Consider the following 19,256-nt stretch of genomic DNA (forward strand, 5'->3'; position numbering starts at 1 on the left):
GCCAGCATGCTGAAATTTATAACTTATGACTGCAGAGTTAAACTGAAAATGTTATAGAAAACATGAAAAAAAGAAACAAGTAAAAGAAACACGAAGAAGACTTCATTGTGTTTCCCCCCCAAATTATTTTTATTAATTTTCCAAATTATTACAAATCAAACCAAATTAATTTAATACAATTTCTTAAAATCAGGTTTCCTGCTCCTGTTCCAAACTCACGATCATCATCATTTCATCGCATAGCCGCATCATTTCTTATTTAAGTCCAGCTGAGAACCTTCACTTGCCGTTAAACCATTCTTCCAGCTTGCCACTTCTTTCACCTTACAAATAGCACCTCCATTACATCTTATAAATAAATGTTCAATTTCATCTGTGTGGTCCTTCCTATATATTGTTGTTCCAGACCTGGTGTGCTGGGTGAGTTAATTACTATCTTCCATTGTTCAGTTCTTTGCAGTGTTTATCTGGATGGTAGAAAGTTACATTCCATTCCTTCCACTGTTTATAGACTAGCGTACGAGCTGCAGTCATAAATAACTCACAAAGTGCATATCCAAACTCCGCCATTAAAATTCCGCTCTGGAGTTCTTCCTCAGCACACAGTTAAAAGCAAGATCTTTTCTCAAATTCAGCCTCTTTAGCGCATCTGTTCGGCAGCAGTTCATTATTTTTTCTCCCACTGCATTTCTCCAACAACAGTCCATGAATAATTTTAAATAAAGTCTATTCAGCATCGGTCAAGGGGGGAGGGACATAGTAAAACCTTGTAAAATTCCTTGTTGAGCATAGACAAAAGCCTTCCCCCTCTTTTTTGCGAAATAACAAACAGAATAACATAGCAGCGGCTACACATGTCCTTTTCATTATGCATGGGAGGACAGGGAAAAAGGAGACCACTTGAAAACCATAAAAAGCACAAGGTACCTTGTCCACTCCCCTTTTTTCCTGGCTGTTGTAAGGATTCTCAAGCTTCAAATAAAATGTCAAAGAAACCTTCAAAGAGTCAAGTCCAGTCCTTCGGGCAGCTAACTGATTGCAGTCTATTGGAATATGTCAGTCCAGGAGTGCCTCTTGATTAATGCCAATTGTCCGAATTTTGGAGGAACCAACCACAAATCAGAGACCAGAAACAGAGGCTCGTCATGGCAGGGACACACACCCAGGTCGCACCCGCTCTGCCTTTCAAGTTGGTAGACACAAGCTTGAGCGGCACAGTAGGATGCAGTGAGCTCCCCAGACCCCACTAGGGAACAATGCCAGGATTTTTGTCTCATAAATCCTGGCTTTTCCCTGCCTAAATCTCCTCACTGCCTGTGGAGGGCAGTGAGGAGCTACCACCATCGACTTGTGACATGGCCAGAAACCAACTTCATTGTGTTTTTTCAACTCTCATGATTTCCTAGGTTGGTATTAAAGTTTTTCACACCTTGTGGATTAGGCTTTCAAAGTATCACCTAAGAAGCTTAACAACTGCACCATAGATTTTTCATCTATGTCCAATAAAATAATATGTAAATAATATTGTTATTCAATCATTTGCAACTTAACGGTAGTTGGTTGACCAAAATATTTTTCCAAGGCTATTCTTAATATGAAATAAGCTTCTTAACATAGCTGAGTGTATGCAGTATTTTTGGCACACATAACCTTGCTCGTACTAGCCTTCCACTAAAATTCAATGCTTCTAACCTTCACTGTGCTTTTCTATGAAAACTGACATCTGATTAGTGGTATAATACTCCGTGCCAAAAACTGCAGCACTTTGAAGAGAGACACATTTTGCTACTACCACTTATAACAAATATTACAGTAAGAAATCTGAGTTCTTGGCCATGTTTATGGTTGATAGAAGATGCCACAGTGAGTCTCAGGTTTGGATGCTCTACCCTCCAGTCTCCCCCCCCCCCTGCAGTTGGGGGTTGTTTGGAAGCTTTTGCCTTCCATGTTTGTTAACTGTGGTTTGTCAGGTTGTCTGTGGCTACTGACTATGTTTTGCACTAAGACTGCATTTGTACTTCACGGTAAGTCATAAATCATGACTTACCATGCACATGAGTGAATTGTACTTGCTTCACTCCTCCTTGCTTGCATTGGGAGAAAACAAACCACGATCACAGTCTGAGGATTATCTCCCAACAGGGAATAATGGTCTGTTCCACTCCAAAATACAACCAGAAGTCAAGAATCAACCTTGGCTTACTAACTATGGTTTGTTGGAATCAAACAAACTACCATCCTGTTTAGGTTTAACACCAAGACAGGGATCTTAATTTGTTTTCCCTCTGTGTGAGTGCACAAAGCAGACTCATTCATGCATGGTAAGCCACAGTTTATGGCTTCCCATCAGGTACAAATGCAGTGTAACAAGGATTAATTTCAAATAATGGGCTATAAAGCTGTTAAACTAATCAATTAGTGTTGCCATACGTCCAGGTTTTCCTGGACATGTCCTCTTTTGGGGGGGGCAGCACGCACATCCGGGTGGATTTTTGCATTTTACATGAAGTGCTTGGGTTTTGGGGGTTTTATTATGACCATTATTAGTAGTAGTAGTAGTAGTAGTAGTAGTATCTGTGTTAGGGTTGCACTTGGCCTTGTGATGTTTCCGGCAGCTGCCAGGCTTGGCACAGCCTTCTCGGGGCCACTTAGCCTCCCATCATCTGGAGACTCAGCATCTCCTGAGCAGGGGCCAAAGAGAGCAAAGGTAAGAGAAGGGAGGGTGGGAGGGAGGGAAGGAGGGAGCAGGTGGGCAAAAAATGGGTCAGCAGCAGGGAGGGGGCGAGTGACAGAGATGCGGGATGGTGGTGGGGGTGTCCCGAATGTGTTCGGGTTTTTGCTCTTCAGAATATGGTAACCCTAGATGACATGGCAAACGCATGCGCACTGCATTGAGCATGATGTGCAGATATGACCAGTATGCTTACTGAATGACAGCAGAACCTTTAATGTTCTCATTACATTGCTCATCTGCTCACTCTCATTCCCCAAACCAGGCTTCCTTACCGTTCCTTAGGGCTTTACAACTCATCCTAGGAACTCATTAACAAGTTAACTGATTAAAGGTATTTCCCCCCCTTCAGAATCCTCTTACTGAAATACTATATTTTCCCCCAAAGCACAACTTTATGTCAAATATTAGGCAGTCAAACTGGCTGCCCACACAAAATAGCTTCCAACAAGTCCAAAAACCTATGTCCCCATCCCTTGGTCCAAAACTATTATTAATTTCAGAATTAAATAAGTAAGCTACATAATGATGAAAACTTTAAAATTCAATAAAAATAAATTTAAGAAAAGTGAATCAATCAACTGGCTTAAATTAGACATACTTTAAAACAAATGAACAGCCTTATGAACTTTGTACTTGATATACACTATAGAAACCTCTATTTTGTACATCTCTTATTTGCGCTCCTGTCAAAGATCATGACTATGGATCATACTGAACTGATTCTAGGGCAACTGAACTGGGGCAACAGAAGATATAAAAGGTGCTAAGCAATGTTTGCTTAGTTGCTTATTTCCCCTCTTGGTACTGGCACTTTTAAGTACCATTACACAGTTTCTCAGGCACTTGGGGAGTCTTCATTTAGTCAGCATGAGTTCCTCATATGACATCCCTATAACAAAATAAACAGAGGAGGATAAAGTATACTGCTAAATCAGGACAGAGTACCCATGATGTGGAGAAGTGGTCATATAATGTAGATCAGTGGTCCCCAATTGGTGGTCCATGGATCCCAGGGGGTCCATGTAACCCACCCAGACGGTCCATGGCACCATTCACATAACAAAAACTACCACAGAGATGTCAAAATTTTCAATAGTAGGGTCCATGGATTGGCTTTTGAAAAACAGAGATCTGCAATACTTAGCTAATAGGGAACCACTGGTGTAGACTGAATATGGTGGAACTACCCTGAAAACACCTAGTGCCAAGGATAGGCAACATGAGGCCATCCAGACATTGCTGGACTACAACTCCCATTGGTTATACTGGCTGAGGTTGAAGTCCAACAATTGAAGAGCCACAGGTTCCCCACACCTACCCCTATGCCTTTCACCCAAAGCCCATTTAACGCAACCCCATTCTGCTTTTAACTAAGAAATGCATCTTTTCCCAGGTAATAGAATGTCAAACCATTTCCAAGACAAAACTACTTCCCAAAGAAAATAGTGTATTGTTCAAAAATATTTTCTAGCATTTACCCTTGTAAGATCTTCTATTTCAGAACTGAAGTTTGTTTCACCTTCCATCATTTCTTCCTCTTCTAAAGTTCGTTCATCATCAAAGTCATGAACCAGCATGTCAGCCGTTGGATCAAATTCATGGTCATCTGATGTTGCAGACCCTCCTACAATTTGATTAACCTCACAGTTGATCACATTGTAGACTTAAGTGTTAAAATCATTATTACCACATGCAAATTATTTTAAAACCAAGATTAATATAGCAGTGAAACTTTTCTGCAAAAGCCAAATCTCTAAATAATTAGTCAACCAATAAATAAATAAATAGCGTTATTTGAAGGCTACAGATTCAAAAATCATAAAGCATGAACATTGGTACTAATAAGTGCAAGCCTATACACAATTCAGAAGTAATTCCTAGGGAGTTAAATAGAACTTACCCCTAGGTAAAAGACTGTAGCTTATAAATTTACCCAGTGTTACAAAGCAAGATATAGGTAGGTTTTTAATTCATCCCCAGAGTCAAGCTATAAAGCAGTGCATGTATAGAAAATTATGACCTCATAATGTTGGCTTCCTGCTGGATTTTTAGCTTGAGAGTAGAAGGTGGAAATATCAAATGTTCATGTTTTTGTGATGGGAAGTGCAAATATTTGGCTTTAAGAATTTATTGCATTGCAAAACGGTACAATTGTTATGTCACTGAACAAAAAGCTTTTCCTATAATCAATACTAACCAGCTGTCTGTCTGGCACTTTGGAAGTGCTGTGCAAAATCTTTTGCAAGTTCTTTGCCCGGGAAAGCACAGAGCTTGGAAAGCACTTGCACAGCACTCCCCAAATGCTCAATAATTTTATTATAATAATTAAGTGCCTGATTACTAGGCACCTGGGAAGCACTGTGCAAAATGCATTCCGAACTGTGTGCTCAGTGCTTCCTAACAACAATCAGCAGGTTGCTGGACATTTGGGAAGCCTTGCACCCAGGGCAGAACAAGCCCTCTGAACTATTACACACCATCTCCATAGACCAACTTTGGCAGAGGTCAGTCACCTGATTTCATTATGGCATCAGATAGTGAGGTGGGTGATCTCACCTACCTGCCGAAGTTGACTTGTGAGGGTGGGCAAAAATTAAGGTCCAGCCTCCCAGGCCAAAAAAATCCCCCCTCCTACTCTAAAGCATGAATCATACAACCCTGCACCTGCCAATACCTAGTGGATGGTGCAGAATACAGCACTTCAACAACAGGGCAACTAAAAAATTATTTAAGCACATGACTGAAAAGAAGCCTGAAGTACACAAAATGTTATATTTTGGACTACAGTGAGACGAGATGTCATACTATTTTATCTGTTCCACATACAGGTTTTTGGGAAGTGCCCAGCACCCTGATTCACCATGCCCAACATGTATAATGTACTAAGTCTAACCCAGTGTGGATTCCTGGTTATTTAGTTCCACAGGGAAAGGACTAGCAGATCAGCACAGGGGGCAACTCCAGAATTGGGAATACTACAGACAAACACAGTTAAACTTGATGACTTGCCCCTACTTCATTTTTAACAATACTGCACTAGCTGTGCAAGAAGAGACTTTCATTCTGGCAACCTTATTTTGAATAGTGGAAGCTTTCAGACTTAGAAATACAATGATTTGTTAACATGGACAAAATTAGCTGTTAACAAGGATAACCCCTGGCCCAATCAAATTATGCCTGAAAGGGCTCAGTACCAGTATAAGACTGCAAGTTGCTAATTTCAGCCAGCACTAGAACATGACTTTATCCATGACAAAGTGGAAACTTTTACCCCCTTCTTAACAAATTCATGCATGGGATTCTGAAGTATGTCAGATAAGCACTGAACCACCTTTACCATAGGGGGGCCGTTTTTTGCCCTAGTGCAAATTCAAAGGCATGTTAATGGCAACTGTGTAAGAGCAACATGGCTCACCCATGTTTTGCTTAGCAGAGGATGAAAATTAAGATGTAGGAATATCCCCTCAAGACCAGATTCTCTTGCAGAATAGAACATAGTTAATTCCAGCAGTTACTGTGTATACAATAAAATATATTCAAGTCTCGCCGGTTATAAAGGGCTCACTTTTCTATCCAAGCTTTGTAAATATCAGAATAAAACTTTACCTGGGCTTGCAGACTCAACAGAAGGCTATCAAAAAAAGGAAAGAAAAAAAGAAAAATGTTATCAGTGAACAATTGCCAAATATTTTGCAATACATCGTGAAATATTAAGCATAAACCCGAATATTTCTGACTTTCACTGCAACATTTCGATCAATCATATAACAGCCTAGAAGTATTTACGTTTTGAATAAATAAATATCTGACAGAAAACACACTATACCACAAGACTGACACTATGTAACAAAAGACCATAACATTTACCCTTTGTTAAAACATAAAAACAGTAAGAACTGAAAATATGTGCATCACAGGAAGTTATCTCTAAACTGCATCTTACTTGGTATAAGCAATGAAACACAAAAATCTGTCATCATTTCACATGAAAACTTTTAACAAATGCCATTTCTGCTTTCTAGTTTTGAAAGTTCGATAAAGCAAAACATATATACGTGCAAAAAGCCACAACCATGTGAGGGCGTTCACATTTCATAATGTGAGTAATTAATGCCTCACTACATGTTGTTACATCATGATAGTCCAGTAAAACAAGGTTGTGTTTTAGCATTCCTGCAACATACAGACTAACAATGTTCAGCTCAATGCAACACAGCTTTTTCCATCCCTAGCTATTATTGGAAATTGCTTAAAAGTAAGCCGCTCAACATGCAAGACACATGACAAATAATGTCAGTACACTGTGTGTTTAAATGGATCTCCAACCCAGTGAAAGAAATTAGCCAGACATCAGGAATGTTTTGCGACTGGTGCAGGTCGAATTGCAACCACGTGGGGATCTGTGGATGCCAGGTTGGTTACTGGGGAAAGCAAAATGTCAGTCAGAGAAGGATATGAAATATTTTCCTTGAAGCCTGAATTTGTTTTATTCTGGATTTGATGTTTTAATGTGTTGTAAACAGTTTTGAGATTTTTTCTTTAAAATATAAAGTGGCATAGAAATGAAAATAAACAACAACACCAATATTGGGGGGGGGGGGAGAAGACATTCCATTGTGGTGACTGTAACCTAGGTTTAAGGTGCCATTTGCTGATTAGCTTATATAGCTGAATTTCTAACACTGACCTCCCCCTCCTTTTAAAAAAATTAGCTTTTCAAACATTACAGTCAACAATTCAAACACTTAACAGTGTCATTTGTGTCTCTACCAGCACAACGATCATTTTATTTTATTGCTAGTTGTCTTTCTGGATCACCCTTGTTCCCAAAGGAGCCCAAGGTGTACAATATAACATAAAAATAAAAATATGAGGATTCACCTGCACAAGAACTTCTGTTTGCACAACAGGGTTCCCCGTTCAACACACCCCAATTGGCTCTGGAGGGGATCAAAACAGCACACAAGGGGAGGAGACATGGGATTGTTTTATCTGAAAAGCTGCAATGCTTGCACAGATGAAACAAACGGAAGCCCACAGCCCCGAATTCCACCAAAAATATACATAAGAAATAACAACAAACATACAGTCAACTTGCAACTTTTACACCATCAACTTGCATGGCCTCAGCTTTATGTGCTTGGTGGACAGCTAGCTGAAATCACACAAATGAAATGCATGCAAGGCATAGAGCTTTAAAGCTGTTTCAGTGTGGAAAGAGCTTTTCGCCTTGCTTACCGGGTTATGAGAGACTCTTGCGACATCTCAGGGAGCCCCACAAGATCTTGAGAGAGCCTCCTAGAGTCCCAGAGCCCAATAATTAAGGCAGAGAGCATAAATGCTCTCAGCCTTGCATGGGGGGCAAGGCTGCTTGGTGTCACAAGTTCCTTAAACCAAGGTTACAGTCGCCAAAATGGAATGTCTAGTTGCCATTTGGGGGCAAGATGGCTCTAAAGTCTTAATTTTCAAACAATGGACTGACTATGATTATCAGTTAAACATCTAGCTAGTTTAGATGACAACCTTGAGCTAGGTTAAGAACTTTGAGAATTTAAGAAAAGTCACTTTTATCCAGTTGACTTGATAAAAGTCCACATATAAAAGTCTATGTATATATTGGCCTACGTCCACCTCTTTTTCTTAATGGTGAGACAGACCATTCATAACGTAAGAATATTCTTCATAACTTTGAGCAGGGTAGTGATGTGGGGTACAACAAGCTACAACATTTAACTATAATGTTGTTTACCGCTCCTGCTCAGGCTGCACAGAAAAAGCATTTTGGTTCCTGAAATTCATTCTGATTGTGCAGATAAAATATAACTGATAGAATTCTACAGGATGTGGTATTAGTGTGTAAAAACTGTTAAGATCCAATGATTCCCAGGCATGCACCTTCAGATGGTGATGTCAGGCACCATCCTGGCACCCAGGCATCTTCACTTGGTCACAAGTGGCTGACAGCCAGGTGCAACATGTGCCTGGTGCCTGGCTAATTTTGATCACTGTTTGGCACTGAATGCCTCATTCAAAAGTGAAAAGTTAGACAAGAGGCTGGAGATCTTTAATCACTATCTCCTATAATATTAAAATAAACAGTTATGGGGAAGGCAACTTAATAGGTGCTGTGGCATAGGGGCTGTTTTTATTCTTTAAATGCACCCAAAGCTGCTATTTTCCCATGAGAGAAACAGAAATTCCCATATTATGGCTGCTTGCTTTCCTGGTAATACAAATAGTAGCTGGTGGAGGGATCTGGATTAGAAGGCGGCACAGGGAAACAATGAGCCCTTCCCCCAGCAATTGGAAGGTGGCTGTATGTGATTCTAATTTAGATTTTTTAAAAAGAAGATCCCAGTTATGGCTTTCCTGCATTGGAGACACACATCCAGCTCACATCTAAGCTACCCAAGACCTGTCTTATATACATCTGTACTAACCAGAGATCTCTACATCTCAGCAGTGGAGAACATCTGGCCCTCCTGATATTGTTGGACTTCCAACTTGTATGAACCCCAGACAGCAAGGCCTAATGGTTTGGGATTATGGAGCTGTAGTCCAACAACATGCGGAGGCACCAAGTTCCTCATCCTTGCTATGCCTCATCTACAAGTGCAGGTCACACTGAGGCATTTTCAGCTCTGAAGTTACATTACGCAGATAAGAAAGAAGCAGTCTGGATTATTTTAGTAAAGTACTTTATCTGTATTTTAGCAGGGAATGGATTATTTCAATTTACTAGATAAATTAACAATAGTTAAAATTGTATTTTTTATTAAATAATCAATAAAACTTAATTTTTAAAATATATCAGATGACACTGTAACATAAGAGCGTACAATTTTAACTATTCTCATGAATGTGTGAGTTATTTCAGGCTCAAAGAGACTTTAAATTTGTTCAAAAAAAAGTAATATTTTTTTTGTAAAAAATTTACTTCAAAATCAATTTATTTTATAACCACAAAAAACACCCTCCTTATTTTTAAAACATAACAAGTACATGGTTAGCCCATTCTACAAAACAAGTCTGATACACGTCGTAGTTATGGTTTGCACAGGGATTCGAACCGCCGACCTACCGATCGACAAGCCCTAGGCTCAGTGGTTTAGACCACAGCGCCACCCGTGTCCCTTCATTTTTTTTGAAGAAAATCTGAGTCGTGAAAGCATGGTCAAGTATTAAAATCAAGTGATTTGGCATGGAATGACCCTTCAATCGGTTTTTGTCTGTAGCTTCATCCATGTGAAATACTGGCAATTTTGCTTGTTGGTCTATTTTACATATCACTCTGACTAAAGCACACCAAAGGGTGAAAAACGCAGACACAGTTCCGCCACCTCAGTTTCCATTATGAAGTTATATCAATATCAGTGCTCAGATACAGTTAATAGGCTGCACATCTACTGAAGGTACAATCTACAGAAAGCTGCTTTGCTGCAAAGTAGACTCAATTCAAGCAATGACCGGTTCACTCTTCGTTGCATTGCCTGTCAGCGTGCACTCAGATTAATAGTAATTTACCTCATCCTCAGGCAAAAAATTCCACAAACTTCAGGTTTTTGCAGGACAACACAGTTATCTAATTCCTTCACAACAGCACAGTCACCCCAGCACTTTCAAATTCTCCATATTATGATTGTCCAAGGTAATGAACCACCACCTTAGGAAAAGATTTATTCTCTACCTTTACTTACACGTGATATTAAGCTGACTGTCCCTGTACACTCAAGAAGATACAATCATGTAGTGTTCCAAAAGTCATATTGAAACCTTAAAAATGCCTTTCCAATAGTAAAGCCTAAGTTCTCATGCAGGTGCATTTATTATTTTAGAGTAAGTAAAGGATGCTGATTTTAAAAAATGGAAATCACTGTCCATTCACTGTTAAACTTCTTTGTAATTTAGTGAAGTCAGCTGAAAAGACTTACAGAACAATCCTAACTATAGGAAGCCAGCAAAACTTACTTGTTAACATGGTCTAAGTTACCCCTTTTCCAAACTCTGTTCAAGAGGTGGACTACTGCCAGCTCAATCAGCCTGAGCATGGCAGAGGAATGTCAGCCAGCATAGCCCTGGCTGAGCCTAACCTCATCCAGCTCAGCTAGAAATCTAATCACCTCAGTGGATCTTGGGTTTACATTGCACTGGACAGAGGGGTCGGAGCACCTAACCTTGCCAGCCTCCACTGGCCTCTAGTTAACCACTGTTTGTGGAAATATACCACGCCATTGGCACAGAGCTCCCCCTTCCAATCAACATGCGTAAGTGTGCAGAAGTGCCATTGGTGAGATTCTCCAAGCGCAGCAGGTTTGTAGCCTCGCCATTTTGTAAAGCCTCACTGGTTCAAGTGGGGAGTTAGCATTGCTCCTTAACAAATCCTGTTGATTTTAACAGGACCTAATTTCAACTAATTTAGTCTGGAGCTAATCCAAAGGCAGAGAGTTGTAAGGTCAGTTATTTCCTAGTCAGTATTTATCATGAAAGACATTTTGCCTAAGAGAACTCTTAGAAGTATAAAATTAACAAAATTTTATTTGCTTTGTTGCAGAAGCTAAATGCTTTAGGTATTTATTTCTGCCCAAAGTAAATTATGTGACATCTGGCCTAGATGCATATTTATATTGTTGCTGGTTACAATTTAACTCAAGTTGTGATTATTTTTAATTCTCGCCCCCCAAAAAGATCAATTTGCAAAAAACTATGCATACTTGGGTTAAATTTTGCATTATCCCTTGAATAAGGAAATAATGATCTACGACTACGTGCAGACTTTCTTGACATGGGAATTTTTGTTTATTTCCTTGCTACATTTGTATCCTGTCCTTCCTTGAAAGAACTCTGAGCAGTGTTTTAGCCAGTATGTTAGCCTTGGGAAATGCATCTTTACCAAAACCACCCAGGAAGCTTCACAGTTGAATGGGTATTTGAGTCCAGAACTACCAATTCTCAAATCCAAACTCTCTAGCCAGTACTTTTACAATGGCAAAAAGTACTCCTTTCATTTGCAAATTATTTATAGTCCATATAACTGGGGAGGGGGAGGGGTTAAGATGAAGCACACATATCCTAAATTATGTTGTTTCTAAGGATATAATTACATGGTGACTACTTGGGATTTCTGAGCACTGCCATCAGTTATGTCCCACAAACAAAGCTGCTCCCACACTAATATGCTTTCCACTAAATTCAGTCTTTTAACTTCCCTTCTACTGAACAGAAGCCATGTGCAAGTTTTCAAATGCTAACTATACCAAAAACAAATAAATGCACTTCAAACATTTTATCTTTATATTACCTCTCAAAATATATTAACAAATGTCAAAAAAACATGAGGAAGAATACTGTAAAAATGTAACTGAAATTCATGCACAGTTTGAGGAGGGAAAAGGTACAGTTTAATCATGGTGATATATTTCTCTCACCTGTGGCAAAGCCCAGGCCACATCAAGTTGGTCCACTACACCTGTAAGTATGCTAGTATGACCCAGGACTTACTACTGATATAAATTGTTTCAGAAACAGCTTTCCACCGGCAAGTGCAATCACTCACTCTAATAACAAACTCAGGAGGTGAATGAGCAGGATTAAAGACAAAATGGGGTCACTGAGAGACAAAAGGGTACATTCAGGGGAATCCCAAGGTCTGCAGAAGTACAAGTTTAAGAATAAATACTTAAAAGGGGGCAAATGCCTCAATGAAGTACTCCTGTGAGAACTGAGCATTGTGACACTGACTCTTGACTAGAAAAGAAACAGAAATGGGAAGTACTGGAGAAATGGAATATCCTGAACTTCTGAAGGATGGTCTCTATCATTTCTGCTAAGCTGCAATGATACATGGCAACATTTTGTTGCAGAACTCACTATTCATGACTAGAGCAATATAACAAAATGCTGATTTCCAAAGTGCATTACTGTGCTTTTATCCAAAGTCACTAACCTTTGTACATTATTTTGTATTCCTACATTAGCTTGTTTCCTACCACAGAGGATGAGGTGTAACAAAAATCCCCAAAAATGTCTTAAAGCAATGGCCACTGGAGGCAAATATGCCAGCAAAAGGATTTTGTCTTAAAATGTGCAGAGTTTACATGAACTCTCCTCAGATTGCAATGTATCCTCAAAATCCCATTTTCAATAGTGATATGAACACAACTGTCCACAAAGTATAGACAAAAGCACATGCCACCATGAACTTTGATAACTTTATACATTACTCTGAAATGGCAATTCCTCATGTTACTAAAGCAGCAATATAATGCCAATGCATATGGCAACAGTGTACTGCCAATACCAAAATGATGCAAATATGTCCCGGCCAATTTTGGAACTTTAGCTCTCACACTCAAGTGTGCTGGAAGTTTTCCACTTGAATTTAGCACTTGCACTCATATTTTCAAGTGACTAATGAAACTTATCTACATTTCATCTTCATAAATATACAGCCTACAATGAACACACAAGCTTGGATTGTGACATTCTGGCAACAGAAAGTGAAAGAACTAACTCCCCATGCCTCATTACAAAAATGAAATGGAAATTAAGCCTATGAAAACGCATCTAAAAGTGTAGATACAGTTACGGCAAAAGGAGGTTTCCATACAAAGTGTTAATTTTGATAGGGCAGAATACATATTGAAATGTAACACCTTCCCACAATCAAAACTAGGAAAGAAGCACCATCTCTACAACAAAAAAATGACCAAGTGATCTAGAAAAGGCTCTAAGTTGACCTTCCTGATTTTGATATTTAAATAAAGTAAAAGTTGCTTCATTAAAAGCAGCCTTACAAATAAATCCATCCAAGTTAGTAGCTTACAGTAGTTTTGATTAGTCCATGTACTCACATCTACCTGTTTGTAGCCTTTTCAGAAGTGGTGCCCCAGGTCTGACATGCTTTTCCAAAATAAACTTGCTTTATTTAGCATGGCCTTTTTGGCGCTAGGTAGGAACCCACCCACCCCCGCCCATGTTGTACACAACTACTAAGATATTGCTTCATTCTCATTCATTGTTATAATTGCTTTTATTGCTTTGTTATGCTTTTAAAAATCATTCATAAACCACTCTAACAGCAAAGTACCCAATACCACAAATAAATTCAATGGGGAAATGTTATAAAGCCTGTCACCAAGAAGTGATATTTACTTAAGGAGACCAAGGCCTAAGAAGCAATGCAATATATGAGGTGGAGTAGCAGATGTGTCCCTTTTAACTCCATTGCATATCTACAGATACATGTGTCTCAGGGAAACCACGCAAAGGCCAACAGTGATAACTCTCCAATTTACAAGATTCTTCCCTATCAGAAAGCTAAAAGGGGATAGGGTGGAGAAGAGATCGTATGAATTATGCCACTGCTTCAACAGGGAGCTTCACTTTTTTAGGTGTTTGGTGGGGGCACAATATAAATTGCATCACTTCCTGGATAAACCCCTAAGCTAGGCCTAGGTGAACTGTTATTTACAAGCCTGCTTTAAAGAGTTTGCCATGGAATCAAAGAACTTCAAACTTTTATTAACCAAAAGGTCGTCAGATTTCAGCACCATATACTACTGCTTGAAGCAAACACACTCCCCAAACATTTTTATTATTACTATTAGTTGTGGGAGCCCATAGGATATTGCATTCAGAGGTTGTGGGCAAAATCTCATCTCTTAGCCACACAGTGTTGTAGTGAGGAAGCTTGAGCTAAAAACCACTTCGAGCTGCTCAGACTGAGGAGGACTGCGAATGCAAGAGTGCTGTGGATGATAATACATGATATTGCAGCCCAATTTAGATTTTTTTACAACGTAATGTGTCAGAACAATGCTAGCCAAAGTGCATACTGCCTCTCCCTTTAAAAGGGGGAAAGAGCAACTCTCTTTCCGAAAAGGCTGAAATATCCTACCAAGGAAAGATTTGGAGGTGGGTTTTTTCGTGGGGGGCGGAATTAAACATAATGCGTCTTCCTAAAGATAAACAAAGCTTTCTTAATTCCCCAAGAACATCCCTTCTCCCCCACCCCGCTTCTGTAGAAAGCAAGGGAGGTCGTAATTTTGGGGGGGGGGCGAATCCTGACGGCCCCAAGCAGGAAAAGCTTCTTCTCTCTCCCCACCCCTATCATAGTAAACGACCCTCTTCTTCCCCCACCCTAAAGAGAGACGACAACAACATTTCCTCTTCCACCGGTCCTCGCTCCCAACTCTCCCCGCACCCAGCCATCCTCCCAAGTTCCAGAGGGGCCGGTGCGCCCTCACGGACCTCGGTGGGCCGGGTGGGAAGGCGGCAAGTTCCCACCCAGCACGCCAGGCCCGTCTCGGGACCTCCCTCCTTTCCCGCCCCTGGAACTTAACTTGTGGGAAGCGAAAGCACAGAGGCGGGCGGGCAGCGGCCGCGCAACAAGTTCCCGGCCGGGCCCCGACTAGACTCTCCCCTCCGGCCTCCTCCTCTTCCTCCCCGTTTCTACCCGCCGCCCTCCTTCCCTCCCTTTCCATCCCCCTCGCCGCCGCCCGCAGCTCTCGCTCACCTCCGCCATGTTCGCCGCGCAGCTGGGGCGGGCCGAGCCAGGAGAGGGGAGTCACATCGCCGCCGCGGCGAAGAGAGGAGGAAACGGCACGGAAGGGCAGCAGAGGAGGAGGAGGAGGCGACGGGTCACGGTCTCTGTGAGGCAGTAGTGGTGGGAAGGAGGAAGCGGGGAGCCACCAGGGGGAGGAAGAGGAGCCAACGTCACCGCGCAAACGAGGTGGGCGCGCCCGCGCCGCCGCCCCTCCTCCTTTCGGCGAGCGCGAGCGGCTCGGCGGAGTCACGAGACTCGAGCGCCCGCTCTCCCAGCTTCTTACCTCAGCGCGGGGCCTTGGGGCGGGGGAGACGTTGCCTCGCCTCCCAACCGTATAAACGGTTTCCTCTGGTCCCTCTGAGAAGGGGGGGGGCGCCGTGTTCCTAACGCCTTCTCTCCCCCCCCCCCGGTAGTTTGTTATTCACACATATTCACTCGCTGCGAGCCAAAGCAAGGGGCATGACGCAACTTCCCCGGGCTGACAGAAACTCAAAAGTGGACCCGCCAAAATGAAAAAAACAACGCCGAGAAGCTCCTTGCGGTTCAAGCCGGCAACGGAGCTTAGCCAGTGAAAGCCGAAAGCTTGTGCTCCCCACACTGGTTTTATTTTTCTCCTTCCCCCTGCCTTTCGATTACGGTTACGCATTTCAAAGTGTACATTTAAAAAAAAAAATGTCGGCGGGACGAATTTCGTGTCATGAAAATATAAATGCATATGCAGCCAATGGCATGTTAAAGTCTGCCGCCCCCCCCCCCCCGAGGGGCAAGGAGGGTATTAAATGTGGAAGATACGTGAGGAGAGAGAACGCCTCCCCAGCCCCCCGCGCAATGCCAGGACCCGATCGATAGTCCCCTACCTTCACGGCCATTGGTCTTTAAAAAACCAAAAAACGCGCAAAGGTCCGATCAGGCATCATTTGACATCACATCTAGTTTCGTCCCGAGCATTTGCTCACCCAACTAGGGATAGCAGTTTTGGGGGTGGGGAGACAAGCTTTTCGTCGAAGAGATGGCGGGAAAGGTTAAATTCTCCCCTCCTAGCGCACCACAGACCGATCCTAAGGCGACCTCCCCACCTCCGCTTTTTATTTTTTTAAAAAACCAATACGTGAAGCCTCTCACGTATGGTGTAGTTTGGCCCTTTGCCTGAGGTGAACAGTACTACTCATAAACTACGTGCGTGCGAGGGAGATGCAGAAGCAGGAAGTTAGGCGATCTTGAGCTAACAAAACTAAGAAGCTATCGCCGCCTTGTTTCAGAAGACCTCTCCCCTCTTTTGAAATTAAAACCCTCTCCTAATCAGATTTCCCTACACTGAAGGAAATTTTACACCCCTTTGCTGCTTGTCGACATTTGGTTTTTTTAAAAATACTGCTCCCTATGTGGAACCAAGGTTTAACAAGGTTTAAGCCTGTAGGGATGAGTCTAGTAAAATCTGGTGCATTATGGGTAAAAACAGGATGCTGTTGAGATGACTTGATGTGCTGCTGCTGCTGTTGTTGGTCAAAGTAGTAAACAATAACAAAACAGACTGGTTAGTAGTAGTGGCTGCCGGGTGCAGAGTGCAACCAGAAATTACCTGGCGTCTGTGCGATCTAATTCCATACATGCACACTTAGAAGCGAGTTCCGCCGATTTCTGCAGGACTTGCATGGTACTAATGGGGCATAGGATTGGGGTCAGGTGCTAGTGGCCCAATCATAGCAAGCTTGCTTAGGTTCTGTACATATTACTGGATTAAAACACAGCTAGGTTGTTCTTTTCCTCAATTCATATCTAAGCTTGTGGGGGGCACATCAAAAGTGAGTATTTCATAAGGAACAACACAACAGGTATGGATTGTGGCTGACATTGTGTGTACACTGCTTTTCCAAACCACTGGTGCAAGCATACTGGATGTAAACAGGAATGTGCACACTGACTAAGAGTAAGTCCCATTGAAATTACTGGGGTTCCTCCCAATTGAGATTACATAGTATTGCAGCCTTACAATGTTATTGTTTGGAATCCCTCATCTTTGTTAAGTATGTATGTAACACCAAAGAGATTTCAATAAACCTATGCAAGTGTGCCTCAGCTTTATAAAGATGAAATCAGAGGTGTCATTTTAACTTGCCTGGACATGTCTTCCTTACTGCGGAATTCATGAATTTCAAACTGCCTCAGTTGCAACGAAACATGTCTCTCCCATATTGGTCTCCACAGCCACAAGAGGAACTCTGACTTCAAGGCACACTCTTCCATTGTCTCCTGAGACGGACAGATGCCAACCATGAAACTATGCCAAAGAGAAATTTTGCTGGTATTGCAGGCAGATAAGCCACGGCAAATAGTTTGCATCAGGAGGCCATTGCTTTTATTTAAATAATCTAATGAGCCTGAATTATCACATACATAAAGAGAATTAGAGTTTTATGGATTATAATTTATATGTCTAGATACAGGGCAGTAATTTAAGTGTTAAAGGCAATCACAACATTTTAGAATCCACAGAGAAATCAAGGGATAAAGTGAAATAAAGTCTCTCTTAAAATTGCTTCATGGGCTTTTAACTTTTATTAAACAAGCTCTAATTTATTTATTGTTCCCAGCTATTTGTTTCACAATTTGATTGTGTGTTACAGATTCTCATGCATCTTAATTATTTGCCTTTGTTATATACTGTTCACAAGTACATGCATTTAATTATATGCATCTAAGCCCTTGAATTCAGTGGATTCAAATGTGCTTAAGTGAGCTCTGGATTGTGTCACTTCTGCATCCTAGACCTCATGGGACAGAATTGTGAGTTTCCAGGAAATCCCTGTTTAGATTTTGAAACAGAAAACCAATTACATTTTGCCTACTCAGAGAAGTGCTTATTAACATTCTGTGTGTGCTCTTATTGGTCACATCCACACTACACATTTACAGAACATGGCTTCCCCCAAATAATCCTGGGAACTGTAGGTTGTTAAGGTGCTGAGAATTGTAACTCTATGAGGAATAACCACAGTTCACAGGACTTTGGGGGTGGGGAGTCATGTACTTTAAACATAGGTGCGGAAATTGCAAATATTGTAAACAATAGTGGCTTTTCTAAAAAGAATCATAATGGAGAAACTTGGGAGAGCCCATAGGAGAGGGAATATTTGCATCTTTTATAGACCATTACCCCTTTCAGTTAAGCTATCAAGCTAGGTTTAGCTTGCAAAATTATGTCTCAATCTAACACAATTACCATACTATCACAGTGCATGTTAGTACATATACAGTATAACATGCATTGTGATAAAATAATTATACATGAACATGCATTGTGTCTATAACACTGCAATGGTATTTCACATGGTGCACATGGTATTTCAAGTAAAAAAAGATAATATAAACAGTGTATTTAGTTTATGGGAAATACTTGGCTGCCTTTTCTTTTAACATTATATAATTGCAAGTTGGTTCTTTTCCCAAATCCTGACTAGTGCTGGTAACTACCAATCTGCACAAAGCAAAATATGATGGAAATATTTTTTTAACAAAAATAATAGTTTCCCAAAAAAAAGGTCCTCCCTGCAGATGTTACATGTACAAAAATGTTACATATGAGTTTCTAATGTGATCCAAATCCTTAGATGCATCACTTTAATCTGGTTTCCAGTTACAAAAGATACGTTTTCAAAAGTTGTCATTTCCTGTAGAATAAAATTGTGGTTAAAATGTCTCAAACAAGCTCTTTTCTGTTTATATTTGATTCTTGTGTGGAGTACAAATGCATTGCAAGCTACTGGAGTGTTAACCATTCTTTAAGAGCAGCTGTCTCTTTCAAATCCCACAGCACTGTAGACTTATTTTTTTACATTCCCCTTACCATTAAATCTGCCTTTATTTCATGTAACAACTCAACAATTTTCAGAACATTTCAGAACTGATGGCAGGGTATGAAACACACTGCAGGGTCCTTGTTATCCAGAACAAGGTGCAACTGGCACACCATGTCCACTA

The 19,256-nt window shown here is 41.0% G+C and overlaps 1 protein-coding gene and 1 long non-coding RNA gene across 5 annotated transcripts in view; one reads left to right on the forward strand and one right to left on the reverse strand.

Annotated features, from left to right (window-relative positions):
* The window catches only part of MIER1 (MIER1 transcriptional regulator), a gene marked incomplete at its 5' end in the record, with an annotated part of 74,744 nt that overhangs the window by 20,818 nt on the left and 34,670 nt on the right, over window positions 1-19,256 (reverse strand). The window contains 3 exons of one of the 4 annotated variants that reach the window (XM_083621168.1): window positions 4,213-4,358; window positions 6,341-6,365; window positions 16,136-16,329. In XM_083621168.1, the coding sequence (XP_083477294.1) occupies window positions 4,213-4,358; window positions 6,341-6,365; window positions 16,136-16,147 (183 nt within the window). Of the gene's footprint in view, window positions 1-4,212; window positions 4,359-6,340; window positions 6,366-15,248; window positions 16,080-16,135; window positions 16,330-19,256 lie in introns of those variants that run through there. The other 3 variants (XM_083621169.1, XM_083621170.1, XM_083621167.1) reach the window with 3 other exon arrangements.
* LOC310765769 lies at window positions 17,383-18,784 on the forward strand. Its single transcript, XR_014549791.1, has 2 exons — window positions 17,383-17,473; window positions 17,509-18,784. It is a non-coding gene; the product is annotated as an uncharacterized lncRNA (long non-coding RNA).

This window comes from Podarcis filfolensis (assembly GCF_964270895.1).
Source record: "Podarcis filfolensis genome assembly, chromosome: 6".
In the NCBI taxonomy this organism is placed as follows: Eukaryota; Metazoa; Chordata; class Lepidosauria; order Squamata; family Lacertidae; genus Podarcis; species Podarcis filfolensis.